The sequence below is a fragment of the Oncorhynchus kisutch genome, linkage group LG15, assembly GCF_002021735.2.
Source record: "Oncorhynchus kisutch isolate 150728-3 linkage group LG15, Okis_V2, whole genome shotgun sequence".
In the NCBI taxonomy this organism is placed as follows: Eukaryota; Metazoa; Chordata; class Actinopteri; order Salmoniformes; family Salmonidae; genus Oncorhynchus; species Oncorhynchus kisutch.
The window spans coordinates 20,414,290-20,440,164 of record NC_034188.2 but is presented as its reverse complement, the minus strand read 5'-3'; the positions used below and the strand labels follow the sequence as shown (position 1 = coordinate 20,440,164).

At 41.8% G+C, this 25,875-nt stretch overlaps 3 protein-coding genes and 1 long non-coding RNA gene across 6 annotated transcripts; 2 read left to right on the top strand and 2 right to left on the bottom strand.

The window, feature by feature from the left end:
* The first annotated feature begins 160 nt into the window (after positions 1-160).
* rab33a (RAB33A, member RAS oncogene family) lies at positions 161-7,781 on the top strand. Its single transcript, XM_031789836.1, has 2 exons — positions 161-601; positions 6,355-7,781. The coding sequence occupies exons 1-2, from the start codon at positions 341-343 to the stop codon at positions 6,799-6,801; spliced, it is 708 nt and encodes a 235-aa protein (XP_031645696.1). The 5' UTR covers positions 161-340; the 3' UTR covers positions 6,802-7,781.
* LOC116353577 (uncharacterized) lies at positions 3,251-5,171 on the bottom strand. The gene is made up of 4 exons (XR_004202993.1): positions 5,095-5,171; positions 4,866-5,005; positions 4,599-4,672; positions 3,251-4,254 (listed from the first exon to the last, which is right to left on the bottom strand). It is a non-coding gene; the product is annotated as an uncharacterized LOC116353577 (long non-coding RNA).
* Positions 7,782-14,338: 6,557 nt separating the features above from the next.
* On the top strand, positions 14,339-17,262 carry selenot2 (selenoprotein T, 2). The gene is made up of 6 exons (XM_020502155.2): positions 14,339-14,748; positions 15,336-15,446; positions 15,540-15,666; positions 15,728-15,815; positions 15,958-16,104; positions 16,231-17,262. The coding sequence occupies exons 1-5, from the start codon at positions 14,531-14,533 to the stop codon at positions 16,077-16,079; spliced, it is 666 nt and encodes a 221-aa protein (XP_020357744.1). The 5' UTR covers positions 14,339-14,530; the 3' UTR covers positions 16,080-16,104; positions 16,231-17,262.
* On the bottom strand, positions 16,479-23,779 carry LOC109905934 (lateral signaling target protein 2 homolog). 3 transcript variants are annotated; one of them, XM_031789835.1, is made up of 13 exons: positions 23,508-23,775; positions 22,535-22,675; positions 22,143-22,280; positions 21,793-21,995; positions 21,613-21,702; positions 21,407-21,496; positions 21,186-21,287; positions 19,772-21,094; positions 19,422-19,549; positions 18,505-18,621; positions 17,935-18,033; positions 17,747-17,850; positions 16,479-17,624 (listed from the first exon to the last, which is right to left on the bottom strand). In XM_031789835.1, the coding sequence occupies exons 1-13, from the start codon at positions 23,541-23,543 to the stop codon at positions 17,496-17,498; spliced, it is 2,700 nt and encodes an 899-aa protein (XP_031645695.1). In that variant the 5' UTR covers positions 23,544-23,775; the 3' UTR covers positions 16,479-17,495. The 3 variants fall into 3 exon arrangements, with proteins under 3 accessions (XP_031645695.1, XP_031645693.1, XP_031645694.1); XM_031789833.1 differs by having other exon boundaries at positions 17,747-18,033; positions 23,508-23,777; XM_031789834.1 differs by having other exon boundaries at positions 17,507-18,033; positions 23,508-23,779.
* Between the last annotated feature and the right edge of the window lie 2,096 nt (positions 23,780-25,875).

Below are 25,875 nucleotides of genomic sequence, written 5' to 3'. Positions count from 1 at the left end.
ATGTAAAAAATTAAATGTCTATGGCAGAGGAATAAACAATATTGACAGATGTTGACAATCTAAAGGTTGTTAAATATTAGCCTACTGTAGCCGTATTCATTTCCTCTTTGATATAAGCTATAAATCACATTAAACATTACCATTGTGTTTACTGACTAGAAACTATTTTCTATGCATATTTACAGTATTTGTAAATAGGGGAACATTGCAAGAATTGCATTTTGCCTTCTTCAATGAAGCTGCTTGTGAGGGAGTGGGTCGCTGTTGTTGCGGTTCCTGACTGCCTCACCTTCCCCCATCCGCGAGACCAGTGCACAACTGTGTACATCATTTTAGCGTAATGGCAAATGAATCTTTTGGAAATGAGGGAGGTACCGGTTCGAGAAACTCAAATTTCACATCATCTGTGGATCTCAGCACGTCCTTAGATTCAAGTGTTCAGACTCGAATATTTAAAATAATTGTAATCGGGGATTCAAATGTAGGGAAGACCTGCTTAACCTTCCGCTTCACCGGGGGAAGCTTTCCCGAGAAGACGGAGGCGACAATCGGTGTGGATTTCAGGGAGAAAGCAGTGGAAATAGAGGGCGAAAAAATAAAGGTAATAGCCTAATTTAGCATCTGGTCGGGACAGGGTCGTTTTTATTTGGGTCAATTGACCATTTGTGTGTTCGGGTTTAACCGTTATAAATCTATGCATGACATGTCAATAAACCGAGTAGAGAATTATTTCTCTCCCGAGTCCATCAATTTATATTTAATGGCCTGTTAGGTTGAATCTTTTGAATTAATAGATCCTTCAGCAATGTTGGCATGGTTCTCAATTTACGGAATTTACCGTTTAATTTCAGATCACCATCATATCCCCAGTTCACAAACGGTTCTCTGCAAGGCCTAGTAACTAAAACAAAAATATAAACGCAACATGCAATTTAAAATATTTCATTGAGTTACAGTTCGAGAAAATGTCAATTTAAATAAATTAGTCTCTAATCTATAGATTTCACATGACTGGGAATACAGATATGCATATGTTGGTCACCTTTAAAGGGCCGTACAATGCGCCTCAGGATCTCGTCACGGATTTTGTGCATTCACATCGATAAAATGCAATTGTGTTTGTCCATAGTTTAGGCCAGCCCATAACCCCACCGCCATCATGTGGCACTCTGTTCACAACGTTGACATCAAACTGCTCGCCCATACACGTGGTCTGCGGTTGTGAGACCTGTTGGACATACTGCCAAATTTTCAAAAAATTGTTAGGTGGCTTATGTTAGAGAAATGAACATTACATTCTCTGGCAACTGCTCAGGTGGACATTCCTGCAGTCAGCATGTCATTTGCACACTCCCTCAACTTGATGCATCTGTGGCGTTGTGTAAAACTGCACATTTTAGAGTGACCTTATCATCCCCAGCACAAGGTGTAATGATCATGCTGTTTAATTAGGTTATTGATATGCCACACCTGTCATGTGGATGGATTATCTTGGTAAAGGAGAAACGCTCACTAACAGGGATGTAAACAAATGTGCACATTTGATAGAAATAAGCTTTAGAAAATGTCTGGGATATTTGTTTCAGCTCATGAAAAAGTGGAACACTTTACATGTAGCGTTTACACTTTTATTCAGTGTATATAAAAACACAAAATGTCAGTGTAGTACAACCTCTGAATGCCCCCGCCCCAAACATGACCTAATCCCAGCATATCTAGCAACAGCGATAGATATTGTGATGTTTTTACAATATTAGCTCTTCATCATGACTTCTCATTGAGAGTCACCCTCAAAATAAACATTTCCTCAGTATGAAAACATAAGCAATAGAGCATCTTTGTTCAAGTATCAGTTATTTTATTCAGAAATGGAAGACATACACTAATACAGTCTTCAAAATAGTGCCTTCCCACAGGGCACAAACTGGTTGAATCAGCGTTGTTGCAATGTAATTTGCCAACATATTGTGATATGGAATTTAATTAAAACACATTGGATATGCAAAAATCCATCAACTTGTTTTGAAGGTGAAATTTCAACCCCAGGATTATGTCATGATGGGAATCAATTTTAAACATGGTTGATATAACATTGAAGATTTGCCTATGAGAGAACTATTGGCTGGGCATCCACAGTGTTAAAGGCCAGCCGTGCTCAGCTTTCATATTTGTCAGACTCTTAGCAATGTGCTATTGTGAGAATAATTGAGAATCCTCCACTGAAAAATTAAATAGATTCACTGTTGCAATCAAAGTCATTTCAAATAGATTTAACAGTAACCATACTTAATGAATCAATATCATTAATGATACTATTTAGGCCTATATAGCATTTGTAAAGTCATCAACAGCTATTGTTGCAATTCAACTAAAAATAAACAATACAATAGGTCTAGGGTTTCAAGCTCTGGTTGATTTCAAATTTAATATGTTGGTTTCCTGATCTCCGTCTCAATCAAAAATTGAAGTTAAACAACAGACGACTAAATCAAATCATGGACTAAGATACAGTAGAATAGGACAGATTACAGTATACATATGAGTAATGCAAAATATATCAACATTATTAAAGTGGCCAGTTATTTCAAGTCTCTGTATATATGGCAGCAGCCTCTAATGTGCTAGTGATGGCTATTTAACAATCTGATGGCCTTGAGATAGCTGTTTTTCAGTCTCTCGGTCCCAGCTTTGATGCACCTGTACTGACCTCGCCTTCTGGATGATAGCGGGGTAAACAGGCAGTGCCTTGGTGGTTGTTGTCCTTGGTCTTTTTGGCATCACCTCCTCCCTGTAGGCTGTCTCAATTTTTGGTAATCAGGCCAACTACTATTGTGTAGTCTAATCTTGAGTTGGAGTGCGTGGCCACGCAGTCATGGGTGAACAGGGAGTACAGAAGGGAAATGAGCACGCATCCTTGTGGGGCCCGTGTTAATTAAGGATCAGTGAAGTGGAGGCGTTGTTTCCTACCTTCACCACCTGGGGGAGGCCCGTCAAAGTCCAGGACCCAGTTGCACAGGGCGGGTTGTAGTTGTAGTCAATGAACAGCATAGTTAACTATTACATAGTTATTCCTCTTGTCCAGATGGGATAGGGCAGTGTAACGACGACTGCATCATCTGTAGATCTGTTGGGGCGGTAAGCAAATTGAAGTGGGTCTAGGGTGTCAGGTAAGGTGATTACGATCCTTGACTAGTCTCTCAAAGCACTTCATGATGACAGAAGTGAGTGCTGCAGGGTGATAGTCATTTAGTTCAGTTACCTTTGCTTTCTTGGGTACAGGAACAATGGTGGACATCTTGAAGAACGTGGGGACAACAGACTGGGATAGGGAGAGAACACTCGAGGGCGGCATTTCTCTCAAGCAGACATTCACAGCTAAGCTACAACATTTCTCTCATTCTGCCACTCAGACAATCTGTTTCACAATCATACCACAAACTGGAACCGAAGCCAGTAGGTATATCTTGTTTTAAATGGTGATATTTGTTTTTGTTGACAAGTTTCTTTATTTTTTATGTAGGATTTACATCTCCAACTCAACCAAAAATAAAAGTTAAATGGGATTAAGTCAGTGGCTCAGATGGAGCTATCCAAGCAGTAGCTCTCCTTTAAAAATGTTGATATTTGGTTGCCTGGTCAACAGAACAAGTCAAAATTACTTTTATTATACAGTTAATGGCCTAAAGAGTAACACATCTGTGACCACATTGAGGTTACTGTAACTTATGTCCTCTTACGTAATCATAGAAAGTGTTCATGTTCAAGATAGCATGCAAAGGTCGCAAGTGCTATAAGAAAGCATCTCAAACGGCATTGATCACTATACTATGCATAGGGTACATACTGTTAATGTAATCTCAACAGGGCCTCCCGGGTGTCGCAGTGTACTGCAGCGCCAGCTGTGCCATCAGAGTCCCTGGGTTCGCGCCCAGGCTCTGTCGTAACCGGCCGCGACGTCCGTGGGGCGACGTACAATTGGCCTAGCGTCGTCCGAGGGAGGGCTTGGTTGGTAGGGATGTCCTTGTCTCATCGCGCACCAGCGACACCTGTGGCGGGCTGGGCACAGTGCGAGCTAACCAAGGTTTCCAGGTGCACCCTCCGACACATTGGTGCAGCTGGCTTCCGGGTTGGATGCGCGCTGTGTTAAGAAGCAGTACGGCTGGCTGGGTTGTGTATCGGAGGACGCATGACTTTCAACCTTCGTCTCTCCCGAGCCCGTGCGGGAGTTGTAGCGATGAGACAAGATAGTAGCTACTAAACAATTGGATACCATGAAATTGGGGAGAAAAAGGGGTCAAATTCAAAAAATAATAATAATCTCAACAGCAGTACAGGTCATGTGGCTGTGCTATTAGATGAAGGGCAGTGATGACACATGAAGGTAAATAAATAAACAAAATGTCAGTCATTGTATTCCCATTTCAACTTTGGGAATGGTTCATGCCCACAGGCCGCATAACACAATGGTCCTCCAAACATAATTGTTGCTTTCCCTCCAAGAGGTGTACTTAACACCCTGCTACACTCAACTCCCCGTGGAGTGAAAGAGGTATGTGACTGTAGGTGCAGGTAAGGATGACAGAGGTAGAGAATATTACCGTTTACAGGGAATTTGTTCTCGTCACAGTAAAGTGGCCAAAAAGGTGCTGGACAGAAGAGGCAGCAGCATAGCCTAGTGGATAGAGCATTGGACATGTAACCGAAAGGTTGCAAGATCAAATCCCCGAGGTGACAAGGTACAAAGCTGTCATTCTGCCCCTGAACAAGGCAGTCATTGAAAAAAAGAATTTGTTCTTAACCGACTTGCCTAGTTAAATAAATAAACAGAACCAAAGTAACAGTTAAAGTCCCCACTCCTATCTTACCTGCCTACCCACCTACTCTCAATGCCACCTGGCACAGGGGGTGGTCCACCCAGGTCTTACTAGTGTGCCTAGACAGATTACATACAATGGGTATATGTATGCCTGCAGGCCTCTTGCCTAAACACTCCCAAGGTGCCTTCCTGGGAACAAATGTAACAGAATAAGTCACCAAACTCCATGAACAATTTGATTAAACCAAAAACACTAGGTACTATAAGCAAACACATACCTCTGCAGGCTACAAACTACTTTACAACAAATTTACCAGACCAGCACATACCAAGACGCTCTCCCTCATAACAAAGGAACACTGGCTTTTAAAGCTGCAGAAGGAGTCGGTAATTGCAGACAGCTGTATCCCCTGATGAGAGTGCAGGGTCAGAGCTCCAATCTGCAATGGGGCTGACCAATCAGCTGCTTAAAATCCAGGAAGCCATCCTGAAACACACACATACAAACACATACAAACACACAACAACACTGAAACTGGGGAACTTAACAATAATGCAATGATCCTCTAAACATAATGCAATGGTCCTCTAAACATAATGCAATGATCCTCTAAACATAATGCAATGGTCCTCCAAACATAATGCAATGGTCCTCCAAACATAATGCAATGATCCTCTAAACATAATGCAATGGTCCTCCAAACATAATGCAATGGTCCTCCAAACATAATGCAATGATCCTCTAAACATAATGCAATGGTCCTCCAAACATAATGCAATGATCCTCTAAACATAATGCAATGGTCATCCAAACATAATGCAATGATCCTCTAAACATAATGCAATGGTCCTCCAAACATAACGCAATGGTCCTCTAAACTTAATGCAATGGTCCTCTAAACATAATGCAATGGTCCTCCAAACATAACGCAATGGTCCTCTAAACTTAATGCAATGGTCCTCTAAACATAATGCAATGGTCCTCCAAACATAATGCAATGGTCCTCTAAACATAATGCAATGGTCCTCCAAACATAATGCAATGGTCCTCTAAACATAATGCAATGGTCCTCTAAACATAATGCAATGGTCCTCTAAACATAATGCAATGGTCCTCCAAACATAATGCAATGGTCCTCTAAACATAATGCAATGGTCCTCTAAACATAATGCAATGGTCCTCCAAACATAATGCAATGGTCCTCTAAACATAATGCAATGGTCCTCCAAACATAATGCAATGGTCCTCTAAACATAATGCAATGGTCCTCCAAACATAATGCAATGGTCCTCTAAACTTAATGCAATGGTCCTCCAAACATAATGCAATGGTCCTCCAAACATCACTCAATGGTCCTCCAAACATAATGCAATGGTCCTCCAAACATAACGCAATGGTCCTCCAAACATAACGCAATGGTCAGCCAAAGGTGTGTGTGTTTACTGTGGTGCATTATCTAGAGATGTTTTCCCATTTCTCTCTGACCAATACACACGATTCCTCTCTGACCACTGAATGTGTTATTACTCCTCAACAGGTTCAGGTGTGGGACACTGCAGGACAGGAGCGCTTCAGAAAGAGCATGGTAGAACACTACTACCGCAATGTGCACGCTGTCGTTTTCGTTTACGACGTCACCAAGATGGCCTCATTCCAGAACCTGAAGACGTGGATCCAGGAGTGCAACGGGCACCGTGTCTCACCCACTGTGCCTCGGGTACTGGTGGGTAACAAGTGTGACCTGGTTAGTCATATCCAAGTACCCTCCAACACTGCCCTCAAGTTTGCAGATGCCCACAACATGCTGCTGTTTGAGACCTCAGCGAAGGACCCCAAGGAGAGCCAAAATGTGGACTCCATTTTCATGTGCCTGGCATGTCGGCTGAAAGCCCAGAAGTCCCTGCTGTACAGGGATGTTGAGAGGGAGGATGGAAGGGTTAGGCTTTCACAAGAGACAGATGTTAAGAGTAACTGCCCTTGTTGAGGCTCCTCCACTCTGCAATGATTCATTATCCCTTTTTAATACTGCTGTGACTTGAATTGAACAATTTAACATAAACAACAAAAGGCGAAGATACTGTTCTAATGTTAACATTTCTTGAAAGAATGTGCCTGAAGTTATTTCAGTCTGTCTGTCTGTCTGTCTGTCTGTCTGTCTGTCTGTCTGTCTGTCTGTCTGTCTGTCTGTCTGTCTGTCTGTCTGTCTGTCTGTCTGTCTGTCTGTCTGTCTGTCTGTCTGTCTGTCTGTCTGTCTGTCTGTCTGTCTGTCTGTCTGTCTGTCTGTCTGTCTGTCTGTCTGTCTCTGTCTGTCTGTCTGTCTGTCTGTCTGTCTGTCTGTCTGTCTGTCTGTCTGTCTGTCTGTCTGTCTGTCCCTCTCTTGTTTTACTCTCTTTCTTTGATATGTTATCATTATCACATTCTGTAATAATGGCCTTAAGTCAAGAGAGGTCATCCTGTGGTGTTTGTAAAGTATGTTAATTTATTTTGTATTTGAGTTGTACATGTCTGTACATGACTGCTGTCGGTATTATCATGTATGTACATGTCTGCTGTCAGTATTATTGTTTCATGCAATATACTTGTGTGTAACATGATTGTCACAATCTCACAAAGGGACTTACATAAAGACTATTTGGGCTTCACACTGACGTACTGTATATGTGCTGCAATCATTTTACATTTGTTGAGTATATTGTTTGTTTTTTAACTATATTTTAAGACATATCCACTAATAATCCTTCACATTGAATTGTCATAACCATAATGCAGAGGATGGGGAGGCAACGATGCTAGTTAGCCCAATACCCTTCCCCTGCCCCACCAGGGGTTTCTCTGGCTTCAGGTCTGCTATTTCTGCTTTCTGTTTTCTCTCCATTGATCATCATCATATTTCTGATCGTCATCAAAACATCCAATTTGTGACCATTTCCTGTCTTTGACTCAAAATTAAATATTCAACAAATATCATGTGTCCTTTATTGCATTTTGCAGCTCGTGATAACAAAGCACATACTACTAAAAATAACGTTTTGAGGTGAGGATCTTTCACTTGACACAATTTTCAAGGTTATAAAAAAAATGTAGTGCAAAGAATCTCCACTAGATGTTGCAGAAATTGGTAGTCGCAGTCTGACTCATGAAAATAACATTTCATATTACTTAGCCAAAGAGTCAAATTTGACACACTTCATAATATCTAAATTGTTTATTGGATCTGTTCATAAGTCAGTGAGACACTAAGCCTGTTTTAAGTATCTTAGTGCTCCATATTAGTCCCCTCCTGTAGTCTCTGTTCACCCACGACTCCAACACCATCATTAAATTTGCTGACAACACAACGGTGGTAGGCCTGACGACGATGAAACAAGACAAGTGACAAGACAACAACCTCTCCCTCAATGTCAGCAAGATAAAGGAGCTGATCGTGGACTACAGGAAATGGAGGGCCGAGCACGCCCCCATTCACATTGACGGGGCTGAAGTGGAGCGGGTTGAGAGGTTCAAGTTCCTCTGTGTTCACATCATTGTCGTGCCCACATGAAGAGGGCACGACAACGCCTCTTCCCGCTCAGGAGACTGAAAATATTTGGCATGGACCCTCGTACCCTCAAAATGTTCTACATCTGCACCATTGAGAGCATCTTGAATGGCTGTATCACCTCTTCTTATGGGAACTGCTTGGCATCCGAGTCCAAGGCGCTACAAATGGTAGTGCGTACAGCCAAGTACATCACTGGGGCCGAGCTCCCTCCCATCCACACACAAAACACACACACACACACACATGCATGCATGCATATTGATGCCACATACACAGTCACACACTCTCTCACACTCTTTCACACTCTTCACATATGCTGCTGCTACTGTTGATTATCTATCCTGATTGCCTATTCACTTTTACCCCAACCTACATGTACAGTTGAAGTCAGAAGTTTACATACACTTTAGCTAATTACAATTAAACTCAGTTTTTCACAATTCCTGACATTTAATCGTAGTAAAAATTCCTGGTCTGAGGTCAGTTAGGATCACCACTTTATTTTAAGAATGTGAAATGTCAGAATAATAGTAGAGAGAAGGATTTATTTCAGCTTTTATTTCTTTCATCACATTCCCAGTGGGTCAGAAGTTCACATACACTCAATTAGTATTTGGTAGCATTGCCTTTAAATTGTTTAACTTGGGTTAAACGTTTCAAGTAGCCTTCCACAAGCTTCCCACAATAAGTTGGGTAAATTCTGGCCCATTCCTACTGACAGAGCTGGTGTAACTGAGGCAGGTTTGTAGGCCTCCTTGCTCGCACACGCTTTTCAGTTCTGCTATCAAATTTTCTACAGGATTGAGGTCAGGGCTTTGTGATGGCCACTCCAATACCTTGACGTTGTTGTCCTTAAGCCATTTTTCCACAACTTTGGAAGTATGCCTGGGGTCATTGTCCATTTGAAAATCCATTTGCGACCAAACTTTAACTTCCTGACTGATGGCTTGAGATGTTGCTTAAATATATCCACATAATTTTCCTTTCCTCATGCTGCCATCTATTTTGTGAAGGGCACCAGTCCCTCCTGCAGAAAAGCACACCCACAACATGATGCTGCCACCAACATGCTTCACAGTTGGGATGGTGTTCTTCTTTTTTCTCCAAACATAACAATGGTCATTATGGTCAAACAGTTCTATTTTTTCATCAGACCAGAGGACATTTCTCCAAAAAGTACAATCTTTGTCCCCATGTGCAGTTGCAAACCGTAGTCTGGCTTTTTTTATGGAGGTTTTGGAGCAGTGGCTTCTTCCTTGCTGAGCGGCCTTTCAGGTTATGTCGATATAGGACTCGTTTTACTGTGGATATAGATACTTTTGCACCTGTTTCCTCCAGCATCTTCCCAAGGTCCTTTGCTGTTGTTCTGGGATTGATTTGCACTTTTCGCACCAAAGTACGTTAATCTCTAGAAGACAGAACACGTCTCCTTCCTGAGCGGTATGACGGCTGCGTGGTCCCATGGTGTTCATACTTGCGTACTATTGTTTGTACAGATGAACGTGGCACCATCAGGCGTTTGGAAATTGCTCCCAACGATGAACCAGACTTGTGGATGTCTACAAAAAAAATCTGAGCTCTTGGCTGATTTCTTTTGATTTTCCCATGATGTCAAGCAAAGAGGCACTGAGTTTGAAGGTAGGCCTTGAAATACATCCACAGGAACACCTCCAATTTAATCAAATCATGTCAATTAGGCTATCAGAAGTTTCTAAAGCCATGACATGTTTAAAGGCACAATCAACTTAGTGTATGTAAACTTCTGACTCACTGGAATTGAGATACAGTGAATTAGAAGTGAAATAATCTGTCTGTAAACAATTGTTGGAAAAATTACTTGTGTCATGCACAAAGTAGATGTCCTAACCGACTTGCCAAAACTATAGTTTGTTAACAGAAAATTTGTGGAATGGTTGAAAAACGAGTTTTAATGACTCCAACCTAAGTGTATATAAATATTCGACTTCAACTGTACATATTACCTCAATCACCCCAACTACCTCATACCCCTGCAAATAGACCCAGTACTGGTACTCCTTGTATATAGCCTCATTATTGTTATTGTTATTGTGTTACTATTTCCTTCTTTTTTTGTGCAAATATTCTTACTTTTTAACTCTGTGATGTTGGAAAAGTGCTCGTAAGTAAGTATTTCACAGTACAACTGTTGTATTCGGCGCATGTGACAAATAAGATTTGATTTGATATTATGTGAAACCTTCAGTAAGAATTTACTTTATGCAATTAAAATAATGACATGTTCAATTTTCCTACTTACTGTTTGTTTGAAAAGTATCTCCCCAACATCATCAATCTCCCTCACCAACTTCAAACATCTGCTATCTGAGCAGTTAACCGATCGCTGCAGCTGTACATAGTCTATCGGTAAATAGCCCACCCATTTTTACCTACCTCATCCCCATACTGTTCTTATTTATTTACTTTTCTGCTCTTTTGCACACCAATATCTCTACCTGTACATGACCATCTGATCATTTATCACTCCAGTGTTATTAATCTGCAAAATTGTAATTATTCGCCTACCTCCTCATGCCTTTTGCACACAATGTATATAGACTCCCCTTTTTTTTCCTACTGTGTTATTGACTTGTTAATTGTTTACTCCATGTGTAACTCTGTGTTGTCTGTTCACACTGCTATGCTTTATCTTGGCCAGGTCGCAGTTGCAAATGAGAACTTGTTCTCAACTAGCCTACCTGGTTAAATAAAGGTGAAATAAATCAAAAAATATTTAAAAAATGATAGCTGCATACAGAGCTACAGCACCTTCCAAAAGTATCTACCCAACATCATCAATGATGATAGCTGCACACAGAGCTACAGCACCTTCCAAAACTATCGCCCCAACATCATCAATGATGATAGCTGCACACAGAGCTACAGCACCTTCCAAAAGTATCGCCCCAACATCATCAATGATGATAGCTGCACACAGAGCTACAGCACCTTCCAAAAGTATCTCCCCAACATCATCAATGATGATAGCTGCACACAGAGCTACAGCACCTTCCAAAAGTATCTCCCCAACATCATCAATGATGATAGCTGCGCACAGAGCTACAGCACCTTCCGAAAGTATCTCCCCAACATCAGCAATGATGATAGCTGCATACAGAGCTACAGCACCTTCCGAAAGTATCTCCCCAACATCAGCAATGATGATAGCTGCATACAGATCTACAGCACCTTCCTAAAGTATCTCCCCAACATCATCAATGATGAAAGCTGCACACAGAGCTACAGCACCTTCCAAAAGTATCTCCCCAACATCATCAATGATGATAGCTGCATACAGAGCTACAGCACCTTCCGAAAGTATCTCCCCAACATCATCAATGATGATAGCTGCATACAGAGCTACAGCACCTTCCGAAAGAATCTCCCCAACATCATCAATGATGATAGCTGCATACTGAGCTACAGCACCTTCCAAAAGTATCTCCCCAACATCATCAATGATGATAGCTGCATACTGAGCTACAGCACCTTCCGAAAGTATCTCCCCAACATCATCAATGAAATGTATTTATAAAGCCCTTTTTACATCAGCCGATGTCACAAAGTGCTGTACAGAAACCCAGCCTAAACCCACAAACAGCAAGCAATGCAGATGTAGAAGCACGGTGGCTAGGAAAAACTCCCTAGAAAAGACCAGAACCTAGGAAGAAACCTAGAGAGGAACCAGGCTCTGAGAGGTGGCCAGTCCTCTTCTGCCTGTGCCGGGTGAAGATTATAACAGTACATGGCCAACGTTCATAGATAACCAGCAGGTTCAGATAATAATAATCACAGTGGTTGTAGAGGGTGCAACACGTCAGCACCTCAGAAGTAAATGTCAGTTGGCTTTTCATAGCCGATCATTCAAAATTAGAGACAGCAGGTATGGTAGAGAGAGAGTCCAAAATAGCAGGTCCGGGACAAGGTAACAGGTCCGGTGAACAGATCAGGGTTCCATAGCCGCAGGCAGAACAGTTGAAACTGGAGCAGCAGCACGACCGGGTGGACTAGGGACAGCAAGGAGTCATCAGGCCAGGTTGTCCTGAGACATAGTCCTAGGGCTTAGATCCTCCGAGAGAAAGAGAGAGAGAAAGAGAGAAAAATAGATAATTAGAGGGAGCATACTTCAATTCACACAGGACACCGGATAAGACAGGAGAAATACTCTAGATATAACAGGCTGACCCTAGCCCCCCAACACATAAACTATTGCAGCATAAATACTGGAGGCTGAGAGAAGAGGGGTCGGGAGACACTGTCCGACGATACCCCCGGACAGGGCCAAACAGGCAAGATATAACCCCACCCATCATCAGTGGTGATAGCTGCATACAAAGCTACAGTGCCTTCAGAAAGTATTCACATCCCTTGACTTTTTCCACCTTATGTTGTGTTACAGCCTGAATTTAAAATGAATTAAATTCAGATTTGTTTGTCACTGGCCTAGACACAATACCCCATAATGACAAAGTACATTTTTTACAGATTAATTAAAATTGAAAAGCTTAAATATGTTGAGTCAATAAGTAGTCATCCCCCTTTGTTATGCCAAGCTTAAATTAGTTCAGGAGTAAAAATGTGCTTAACAAGTCACATAATAAGTTGCATGAACTCACTCTGTGTGCAATATGTGTTTTACATGATTTTTGAATGACTACCTCATCTCTGTACCCCACACAATAAATTATCTGTAAGGTCCCTCAGTCGAGCAGTGAATTTTAAATACAGATGCATCCACAAAGACCAGGGAGGTTTTCCAATGCCTCACATAGAAGGGCACCTAGATGGTACAAATAAAAAATCAGACATTGAATATCCCTTTGAGCATGGTGAAGTTATTAATTACATGTTGGATGGTGTATCAATACACCCAGTCACTACAAAGATACAGGTGTCCTTCCTAACTCCGTTTGCAGGAGAGGAAGGACAACGCTCAGGGATTTCACAATGAGGCCAATGGTGACTTTAAAACAGTTACAGAGTTTAATGGGTGGGATTGGAAAAAACTGAGGATGGATCAACATACTAAACCACTATACTAAACTAATTGACAGTGTGACAAGAAGGAAGCCTGTACAGAATAAAACATATTACAAAACCTGCATCCTGTTTGCAACAAGGCACTAAGGCACTAAAATAATACAGAATTATTTTTGGCAAAGCAATTAATTTATTGTCCTGAATACAACGTGTTATGGTTGGTGCAAATCCAATTCAACACATTACTGAGTACCACTCTCCATATTTTCAAGCATAGTAGTGGCTGCATCATTTTATGAATATGCTTGGAATCGTTAAGGACTGGAGAGTTTTTCAGGATAAAAAAAGAAAAAGAAGAAAGCCTGGATCAGTCTGCCTTCCAACAGACACTGGGAGATGAATTCACTTTTCAGCAGGACAATGACCTAAAACACAAGGCCAAATCTATGCTGGATCTTTCTTACCAAGAAGACAGTGAATGTTCCTCAGTGGCCGAGTTACAGTTTTGACTTAAATCTGCTCGAAAATCTATGGCAAGACTTGAAAATGGTTGTCCAGCAATGATCAACAACTAGAGCTTGAAGAATTTTGAAAATAATAATGGGCAAATATTGTACAATCCAGGTGTACACAACTCTTAGAGACTTACCCAGAAAGACGCACAGTTGTAATCGCTGCCATAAGTGATTCTAACATCAAGGGTGTGAATACTTATTTAAATGATATATTTCTGTATTTTATTTTCAATACATTTGCTAACTTTTCTAAAAACATGTTTTCACTTAGTCATTATGGGGTAGTGTGTGCGAATGGCTGAGAAACAAATACGATTTAATCCATGTTGAATTCAGGCTGGAACAAAACAACATTTGGAATAAGTCAAGGGGTATGAATACTTTCTGAAGGCACTGTACAGTGTATCCATAGAATTAGAGATACAGTATAACGTATTCATACAAATAGTGCTGCATCCACTCCGGCAGGGGCAGCATTTCAGAGATGTAGTGCACAGATTACAGGAAGAGGATGAAGCTGCTACTAATACAGAGCTAGCCAGTTTGTAGCCGCTTGCCAGTGGAGACGGGTCAGAAGAAAACTGTCAGGTGTACAGTAGTTTGCCAGTCGATAGACTTGGCTGTGAAGCGGGGCGTTGGTCCCCTAAACCCCGTTTCAAATGGCAGAATATAGCCAAACGGGTATCTTGACGGCGCTTCTGCTGTTCACAGTTGTCACTGTAAAAGACATTTACGTCGGGAGGTCCATGATGACTCAACACCCAGCGCAGGCCTCTGACAGCCTGAATATGGGGGCTGATATTTTGCGGGATGCCGACCCACAGAGGCTCAGCAAGCAGGCCCTCTACACTGGGCCAGTGCTGAAATTCCAGTTTTGGTAAGATTATCGTTTTTTTTCTGTTATGTAGCTATTTTTCGAGCTAACGTTAGATAGCAGGCGCAGTTAGCTAGTCAATGCTAACTAGCTTATGCTAGCTAGCCATTTGATCGTTTGGGGACATTGTTTGATGCTAGCTACTAGCTAGTTAGCTAGTAAGTTCTTAGCTGAGCTTGCTCGCTAATCCTCCTAGCTATATACAGCCTTTTGGCTCCTAATATAGAATGAAAGAACCGGCATATTACCTGAACTAGCTAACTATATGCAGGCTGCTAGTCTGGAATTTGGTGTCACAGTATCCAGCTATGTTTAATGTAACCTTTATTTATCTAGGCAAATCAGTTAAGAACAAATTCTTATTTATGACGGCCTACACCGGCCAAACCTGGACCAATTGTGCACTCCCAAACACAGCCGGTTGTGATATAGCCTGGAATCGAACCAGGTTGTCTGTAGTGACACCTCAAGCACTGAGATGCAGTGCCATAGACCACTGCACCACTCGGGAGCCACGAAATATAACTTCAATAATATAACTTCTAATTTATGTCAAATACACACATTTCTAACCAGTTTCTGTGTTACAGCATCTCCTGAGGGTATAGCAAGGTGTTCCAGGAGTACTCCCGGTCTATCAGCCAGTTGTACCCGGACATCCGCATAGAAGGGGAAAATTACCCTCCCACAACCATCAACAAGTAAGATGGCACGTTATTGCCATGTAGCCAGTCAACATATTTATTTCGTCAGGGAATTTGGTGTTCTGATCACCACTTTTTGCCCTCCACCAGATATCTCGGAAATGTATTTTCCTATTTCAAACTTCTTGCCATTGCCCTGGTTGTCAGTGGACAAAATCCCTTCGCTATGCTTGGACTGGAGACTCCCAGAGCATGGACGTGGACTCAAGAAAATAAGGTGAGATTTTACGGTTTCAACTTCAATAGATTTTGACTAAACACACTTGTTTATCTTCCAGATATTCTCGTGCCTGATGACATTCTTCCTCAGTAACATGTTGGAGACCCACTTCTTGTCCACCGGTGCATTTGAAATCACACTAAATGGTGAGTTGAATGGGGTCACTGAAAACACTTTCTTCACTTTACATCATTGCATGGATGTACACAACTAATTCAGTGATGATGAAATTCAGTTCAATTATATGTAAACATCTTTGTCTCCTATCTTTTCTACACTCCCTTTTAGATGTACCAATCTGGTCCAAGCTACAGTCAGGATACGTACCCAACATTCAGGAGATCTTCCAAATCCTTGATAATCACATTAAGATGAATCAAGTTGACAAGATCTCCTTTCCATCTCTGTAGTGCTGACGTTTAAGAAGATTAGTAGGTAATGAAATGCATCTGCCATCCACAGACTGAAGCATGTCGATGTATCTTATTGTTGTTTGTGTTATCTTAGACATGGACTCTGGGGCAAGTGTTCGTTAACAGACTGCTCTGTTTCTCCATCCAGGTCTCTGAAGCAGTTGCTCAGGTCAGTGGGACTGCGTTGTGGTGTAATGAAGGCTTGGTCTGCAAACAGCTTGCTGTGAGGCCAGGCTGGATGTCCCTGCCACTGACCACACTTCCTCTGCCCTGGGAAACGCTCCTGTGTCCTCGATCTAAACAAAAAATAAGCACGCCACTAGCTGGCTTGGATGACAAAATCCTGTCATATACAGATATTTTGTGAGCAAATTTGAAATATGTTATTTTAAGAGGCTACTGTGATGTGTCTTGTGTCCTCCAGGGTAGTCCTATAAGTGGTTTAGTTAAAGAAAGCGAATGGTTTGCACTGCTGTTGTACCAAGGGCTTTTGTAATGGGGTGGTTGTTTTTTCAGTCAGCCGTTCTGTGTCAAGTCTCCCTTAACTGTCTGAACCTTTACATTGGGGACACTGGGGGCAGGGCTTGTTCAGTCCTGCTTGATTTGACAAAATTAGTTCTGTTTGAGCTGAAGTTTTGAAATGCTTGAAGTCTTTGAATGTGCTTTTTTTTACAGCTCTTATCTTTCAGGTGTTATCCATGATTGAAATAGTTGTTTTTGGGGGAAGAAAATGAATTTGAGGGCTAATTGCTCACTTTCTTTTAATGTTAATTCTGTCTGATGGATCTTCTAGTGGAGATGTTTGTGTTTTTGAGTACAATGAATTGTCCAACCAGGTTGCTGACAATGTAAAAGTAGCACGGAAGAAAGTTAAGCTGTATGTGCCCAGCAGCCTAACAATTCAAAGTAGTGGATATTGTGCAACACAACAGTTATTGTATCTTCGTGAACTTGTGAAACGAATGGTTAAAGAAAGCACTGCTAGCTGAATGAAATGGTATTGTTATCTAATGATCCCTCTCACTCAGTTTGACATTGTCAACCACTCCTAAGTAGTGAGAAAGCACTCTTGTTGCATATGTGTGTGAAATCAGATGGTGTGGCTACAACTCAAGGATTGAAGCAGAATAAAATATCTGTCTTGTCTTAAAGTAATAAACATTCTGAGAGGTTTCACTCATGTCAGTGCCCAGTTGTGATGTTGTAGAAAGAAATACCCTCAATATAAAATATTATTCAATACAAACGATTGAAGGTCCTCCACATGTTGAAACATTTTGTATGACATTTTGGTACTATTACACATCTAAAAGTCACAAAACAGGTACCACATTGTGAATGCCTATTTAATTGATAATCTAGTAAACTACCTTAAACAGTTGGATTGATAGAATAATAAGGGCCAGGGTTGAGTCAGTTGCTGTTCCAGGGGCAGAATGGCGTGACGTGAAACATGTAGCAGTGGGTGCATACCCTCACAGCCTTGACCTGGCCGTACCGCGGTAGAGGCGCTGAGCGGGCAGAGCAGCGAGAACAGAAGATCTGAGACGACATACATTTCAAAATGATTCGCATACATTCACAAGTCTGTGTTCATTAGTAAGTGTGTGGCTGGAAGTTGAGTGGTGATTATATGGTACCCTTGTCTGGGTAGTTACAGGTACCTTGCCACAGCTCCTGCAGTGGTGCTTCTTGCGTATTAAGGTGAAGGGGGCGTTACATGCTGTGCAGACGCTACAGGCCTCATCGGGAACCCAGTTTGGGAGCGCTACATGTGATTGAAGTTGTTGATGTATGGTTAGAAAATGATAATAGGGACAGTTAAAATGACAAGACCAAAAGGAGACATCACCTTCACATTGGACATCTTGCTCCATCGATGGGGAGGAGGACAGCCACTCCATACACAAGGCACAGTCCTCCAGAGCCTTGTTACTCAGGCCTAAGGATGCTGGTGAGACATGGACAGGACACAGACCATATTGAACTGGGAGTCGAGAGATTTTGGATGCATCTACGTCACAGAAGGCTGCTGAGGGGAGGACAGCTCATAATAATGGCTGGAATGACATTAAACACATGGAACCTATCTGTTGAATGTATTTGATACCATTCCACCGATTCCTCTCCAGCCATTACCACAGCCTGTCCACAATATATGTTCCACCAACCTGTGGTCTACGGACACTGCAAATAATATGATTAAGGTAAACATTTCTTAAAATAAGAGATAAGCCCTTTTAGATTAAAATAAGAAAACCTTTCTGCCAATGATGTTAGATAATTTAGCTTGGTAAGAATTGTTTTAAAGTGAGTAATCACTCAATTTAAGATATTTATGCGTGCTTAGATTGAACTTTTTGCAGCGTAGAATCTCTCATGTCTTGGTTATGTCACATTATATCCCCAAGCACTGCAGTACCTTTCCTTTTCTTGTCTTCTTCTGCAAGAACTGTCTTAGTCGTCATTATCTGGAAGAGTGTCTTCAATATGGTTCTTAGGTCACTGGAGTAGTTGCTTTGTAGCTGGTCTGCAACACCTGGTTAGAGTTGATACATTATCAGAGACTAAGATCACTTGTCCCCTCAGTCTGTCTTATGATGTAAGAGCTATGTCAAACAGAGGGATAGGCATATCCAGATTCTGTATGACATAATACAGGGGCAGACTGGCCATCTGGCATTTCGGGCAATTGACAGATGGGCTGGTCCATTTTTAGTAGTCCTGAGCGATTAACCGAAATGTTGTTTACATTATTTGAATGCCATTTCGTTCTGTTTTTTTTCTGCCCGATGCGCAGTTTCTCTAGAGATAAATCAGATCAAGCCCAAACTGTGCGATGAAGTAGGGAGTTGTTAAGACAGCATAGGTAGAAGCTCTATAAAGATGAGATGATGACTTGGAATGAAATAATAAAGTCATCAAATAAAATAAATGTAATATACACAACTGAAATATTTTATTAAAGTAAAGTAATGTGAATACATTATGGTTAATAAATGGACAGTCACTACCATCATGGGACTTTTAATAATTGTTTTATTCAGTGTTGTTACAGCATTCAACCCACATAATGCGTAGTGCGTTTATTGTAAAAATAAAAAATAAAAAAATAAATTGAAAACCGTGATATTTTTTTTTTTATTGAACCCAAACCAAAACGACGTCAAAAAGCACTAATGGCTCAACGCTCATTTTTAGCGTAGTGGGCCTGTCAAACTTGTTTATTTTTGTGAAAAATAAAACATTTGTGGCTAATGACGGGGTTCTAAAAGGGGGAAAAATTTGCAAATGTTTTACAATATTGACAAAGCGAAAGACAATGAGGACCTACTGTACCTGAGATGCACACAAACAGACGGTGAAGGAGGTCACCGCTGCTATTGAAACGGGATCGGATATTGTGGCAGGCCAACTGGATGTCAGGATGCTCAATCCCCTCTGTGTTATTACTGCTGGGTTGATAGCTGAGAGAAGTAGGGGACATAGGGAACATTAGGTTCTGCTCAGCCATTGAAAACTAGGCTAAAACTGTTATTGTCATGTATTATAAAAATTCTGTAATTTATAAAGTGCCACTAGAAAAAAATTGTATAATCTACTGGTTTATAGTAGTGTAATAGTAGTATAATTGATCAACTTTTGGGTTACGTCATTCAAACTAGAGCAAGTATGAGGTTAGCACTTACCTGAATTGAGACGGGGGGGATTCCTCTGGCTCTGCTTCTACCACTCTCTGTTCAGCCTTCCCATCTCCATTGGTTCTCCACTGGGTCAGGCTGGGGCAGGTAACAGATGCTGGAACACCATCTCTCTGTTGACCCTTGGCCCGTAGTGAAGAGAACCGTGGGCCCAGCACATGGCTCCTCTCCTTCCCCTGTTCCCTGGGGCTCCGAGCTGGGCTTCTAACAACAGATAAGGGGGGACCTTGGGTTTGGGGAGTCAGGCAGCCATAGGTGTCATGGTCTGGTGGGAATATATGCAGACTGGGGCACTGGAGGCAGATACAGGGGCTGATCTGGCAGTATGTGGCCCCTTCATTCAGAGACTGCAGCTGTGAATCCTCTTCATCGTCGTCTTCATCGTCATCTTTTTCCTCTTTCACCTTCTCGGTCCAGGTAGACAGGTTGGGAGATGGGGGATTGATCACAGTTACAGAGAGTTTCATCCCCTTCATCCTCTGTGCAATCAGCTCTGCCGTCTCTAAAACATCCTGGCTCACATTCTGGCTCAACCCCTCCCCATTCAGGTAGATGGGGGGGACAGAGAGAGCCCCAGGGTCTGGGATCGAGAGCCTGCTACTGCTGGGCCAGTTCTTGCTGCGCTGGAGGGCTGCCTCCGCACACTTCCTGGACAAGCTGGTCCACGGTGAAGAAGGGCAAGACATGTTCCGCCTCATATTCAGATATGGGGAGTTAGGAAGGGAATAGCCTTGCTTCTGTGTCCCGTCCAAGTCATCCATGTAGAAGACACGCTCCTCTTTGTCTACACTTGACCCACCAGACGACCAACCACCAGATGACACTCTGCTCCCAGCCCTGCGGAGCCTGAGAGGAGAGGCCATGGGGCTGGGGGTGAGGCTGGCAGCCCCCCTCCTCTGGGGGTAAGGAGATGAAGTCTGGCTGGGTGCTGGGGACAGAAAGCTGGACATCTCATCTCCCGCCTGGTAGAACATCATGCTGAGCAGCTCCATCTCCATGATGTCAGTCTGCATGGAGGATGACAGCTCAACCTCTGGGTCCCACTCTAAACGGCCAGGTTCAACTTGCAGGAGGGAAGGGTTGTCCTCCTTGTCCTCCTCCATCACGACACATGCCTGAGGAGGAACACTTGACTGGGACTTTGCCCCCTGCTTCCCATGCATGGTATGCTCTAGTTGCTGGGCCAGAGTGATGGCTGAATGTGGTATGGCTGAAGAACAGCGGCGGGCAACCAAACCCTCTTCATGAGTGACACAGAGGTTGCGTTCCAACGAATGAAGCTCTTCTTCCTTGAGCGTGCGCAGGAGATTCCTGTTCATATACCAAAATGTTGACTTTTGAAAATACCTCATCAAGACTAATGCTATTGTTAAAACTAGGCTTTGAAATGGAGGTACTGTACCTAATTTTCTTCAGTAAAGAGTGGAAGGGCCTGAATAACTCAGACATGTCCTCCAACTCACCATCCAGCTTCATGGGGCCATCAGGAAACACCATTAGACCACTAGACAGACACATGGCATTTGGTTTGAGAATTTGTAGTGACGTAGATTATTCAAATACTGTACAATAAAAATTACAATTGAAAAGGTATTTATTGGAGAGTTTTTTCAGAACACTCACCACACTATAGCTAATCGTGGGATTGTAAACATGAGTGCAGGCTCATAGTCATCGATCAGGTCTTGAGTGATATATCCCCGTTTTAGTGCCCTAACAGAATCCATGAGGGAAAAAGTGACTTAGTAACATTTATTAGTAGATTAATAAATCAATTATTTGATAGGAAGCATATATACAGTAGGTGAGAACTATGTATACATTCTCACCTGGACACTGTCTCACAGAACAGCACAGTGACATCCTGTTGGATGTCATACTGTTTAAAGGACTTGACTGGTACCATGGCTGAAACATAGCTGAGGTACAGAAGGAAAAAGAGAGTGAGTGTGTTACGCTATGAAACCCACTTTTCCTGTGGGAGTAAAATATCATTTTCACTGTCTCACCTGAACTCGAAACCTGCAAACAGGTTGTCAAATTTTCTCAAGGCCTGGCACAGTAGCTCTGTATAGATGTTCCGATTGCGAAGAGCCTGGTCACGGGCGATGTTCCGTACTTCATCTATGCAGCGAGTCAGTTCCTTTGCTAGGGGACGCATTGCCTCGCTCTCAGCCTCCTGGTTCATGATGATGGAGCCAGCAGCCAAACACTAGGGAGATAACATAAATGTGTTCTTCTACATAGTCAGCTTTTCGAAGATAATAGCTAAAATCTCTATGACCAGCAATTGTTCTATAATGCTGTCGCCGAGACATGAACGTCTGAAGTGTCAAGATAAGATTATGCTAGCAGGTACCTCAGCTCCAAACCACATCTGGCCTTCCAGGTTCTCTTGTTGGATCTCGTCTGGGAACTTGACATAGAAGTCTCGGTTGGCTCTCTCGCCTGGAATACACTCATTCATGATCTGGTTGAGGATGCTCAGCACATTGTCCTGTTGTAAATCCAAGAAGAGGAATTGAAATCCCATTGAAGATAGCACATACTATTTTACAGTTTGTGAATCATCTTAAAAGGTCTCTACTGATGCTGTTATCATTACAATAAGAGGAAGTGATGATGATTCACTTATCAGTGTCCTATTCCCTTAGTAGTGCACTACATTTGACCAGGGCCTTTAGGGCTCTGGTCAAAAGTAGTGCACCAAATAGGGAATATGGTTCCATTTGGGACACATCCTTTCTTTACCTGGCAGGAGCGGAACTGGCTGACCAGCAGGGCACAGCGTTGGGGTTCGTTCTTGCCATTCAGGCTGTTGAGCTTGGCAGCCACTTGCCTCAGCTCTTCATCAGCACAGTAGAACTGGGCGAGCAATTGTTGGTCCGATTTCTTCAGGCAAACAAATAGTGTAACATTAAGAAATTAAAGACTGAATAGACTAATCACATTTTTTACGGTAAAAGGACTGAGGAGGGAGGGAGTAACAGTACATATTTTTTTCTGTAAGATTCTACACTTTGGACAAACAAAAGGAGCTCAACAAATGAGAGAGAACAATGCCCCTGGGGTATGACTTGTGGCTAGCTGAAAAAAGCCCAGAAGCAGAGCTATTGAACGAGGCTGTGTTTCTATTACAAAGCCCAGCAGCCACCAACAAAGGAGCCCTTACTGTAATTAGCTGGGCAGCAGCTTACATGTCCGTGTTTACAGAGGAAACGTGGACATACCACTGGTTGGAATTTTAAAAAGAATACTGCTAGCATGTCTGACTCAAATACTGGATATTCTATATGGAATAGTAATGCTAATGTTTATACAATTATTGTTGCTCCATTTTTTAAATATATATAATGGGAAACATGTTTCTCACAAAAAAAAACAAAGAAACTGCTAGGAAATGAAAGAATAGATTTTTTTCTTAAAATACCTCAAATAATAAAGGGTTATGAATTATTAGATTTGAATAAAATCTTCCAAAAAAGAGTATCAGACATTTGATAGGGCCAAAAGATTGTGATGGGTGGCAGGTAGCCTAGTGGTTAGAGCATTGGACCAGTAACCAAAAGGTTGCTGGATTGAATCCCTGAGCTGAGAAGGTAAAAATCTGTTGTTCTGCCCCTGAACAAGGCAGTTAACCCACTATTCCACGGTAGGCTGTCATTGTAAATACGAATTTGTTCTAAACTGACTTGCATGGTTACATTTTTTAAAAGACACTTACCTTAGGTTTGTGAAACCACTTTCGAAATCTGTTCATGGTTGAAAATGTTCACCTTGTCTATATCCTTAGGTTAATCTAGCCAATCTAATATTCAAATCAACAATAATCCCAAGATTTCTCTCAAAGGCGCTGCTAAAGTGCTGCTGCACGCAGCAATGCTAGCATATCCTTCTTCAACCACACGATTGTCAAAGGAGGCTTGCCTGTTCTCACCCTTTTTACCTGATCTTACCTGCACATTTATGGGCGGGGCATATACTACCTTGATGTATGGATTTACAGGAACCTGTAAACATGAATGACTTAAAGAAATGTTACTGAATTAATCCATTATTGTAAAGTAATCCATTGAGTTTGGAAAACATGTACTTCCATTTTCTCTATTTGTATTTACTGAAATGCATTTGTGTACTTCTTCTCATTCCAAATCAACTACTATAGCAGCTTAAAGACTATAAATAGGTTTTACCATTGTGATAATATTGTGCCACTTGTCAGAGTAGTAACACCAATGATACATTTTAGGTCATTTTAGATTTTCTGAAATGGAGACCACAGATGCTCAAACCTAAGGTCATTAACCCTTTAAAATAATTTACAAAGGTGATATGATTAATCATGTTTCTCACAATGTAACTTCCCTTCATTTAAATTGAGTAATACCTCATAACATTTAAGATTGAGAGTGTTACGAATAACTATGAGTGGTGGGTGGAATCAGGCGCAGAGAGCAGGGTTCTGTCGTTTATCAAAATGTATTCACCGGTGCAACCAAAACGATGACGCCAACACACAGGGCGTATAAATTGCCAGTCCAAAAACAACAGGACAAAATAGACCGGATAAATAAAGATACGAAAACCAAATACACCATCAAACACAGAGTAACAATAAACAAGCCCGCACAAAATACCCAGCAGGCCTAGTTCCCTTAAATACCCTACAAACAAACCCTAATACAAAACAGGTGTACCCAATTAACCAATAACAAACACAAACGGAAAAAGAATCGATGGAAGCTAATAGACCGGTGACGACGACCGCCGAGCCCCGCCCGAACAGGAAGAGGCACCCTCTTCAGCGAGGTTCGTGACAGAGACACACAAAATGTCAATGGAATAATCCTCACATTTATGACACATTTATAGACCCCTCTCCCAACAATAGTTTGCCACTGAAGGGAATGCTCAGGGTCCTTGTAGAAAACCCTTACAGTCCCTCTCCTGAACAATAACACAGCCCTCTCTAACTTTTGAAACAAGTAGCCTACCTGCCCCCAACTACAACTCTATTTTTTATTTATTGATTTAAACAATATATTAAATGCTTTTTTCCTTATATTTTTACTTAGTAGCATTCAAAGCAATAGAGATACTGAATCTCTAAAGGGCAATTGATGATGATAATGACGATAAAACCAGTAGTGATCAGCCATTTACAAATGAGAGTGATGGAGGGATGAATACTGCTGGGGAAACAATGAGTAGTGTTGAGAGTAGACCTGTAAAGGACCACTCTAGACTAAGAGGTTGGAGTAGAACATTATAAAGTTTTGGTAGTGTTCCCAGAACCAGCAAGTAAGTACTTTCATCCGTTGCATTTCACAAAATCAATTAGGGAAAATATTGGGGTGATTAGGGATGCCAAACCACTGGGTTATGGGAAGGTTCTGATAATTGCAAATAGTAAAACAAAATATATATACTCACTATATTGGGTCGAGTGAAATGTCACATTCATGATGTTATGTCTAAACTGAGAGGAGTAATTGCTGGGATGCCAGTGGAAATGACCATGGAAGGAGATAAGGCTTACCTGAAAGGAGGAAAAGTTATTGAAGCAAAAAGGATGAAAAGCAAAAAGAGTGGCGGTCGAGTGGACACTACAACTGTACTGTTACACATTGAGGGGAACCTGCCGAATAGGGTGCAGCTAGGATCACTGCTCAGTTATCCGGTTAGCTAAAGCAGCCTAACGCTTCGAACACACCGACTGTGTTTTTGCATCACTGCTGCATAATATTTTGCGCAGCTAGGCAACTATACTGATGCAGGTAACTTTTGCAAATGGTCGCATGTGGTTGGACACATGGAGGAGAGAATCATTTTCGCAGTATCCTCAAAACCGTGTCTTTTTGACACAACTGCTGACAGCTACAGGGACATAAACGCAAAAAAATGCTAATTGGAGACAAGGGTCCACGATAGTAGAATTGCCAGGTCAGTTTAGTAGTGAGCTTGTGCTAGATGTGCTAGTTAGCGTTAGCTAGCTTGCTAACCTAGACAATGAGGCGTGTGTGTAAAAGAAATAGTCAAATAAATTATGCTAGTTACTACCCCTGATAACTTTACCAAATAATCATGTTTGA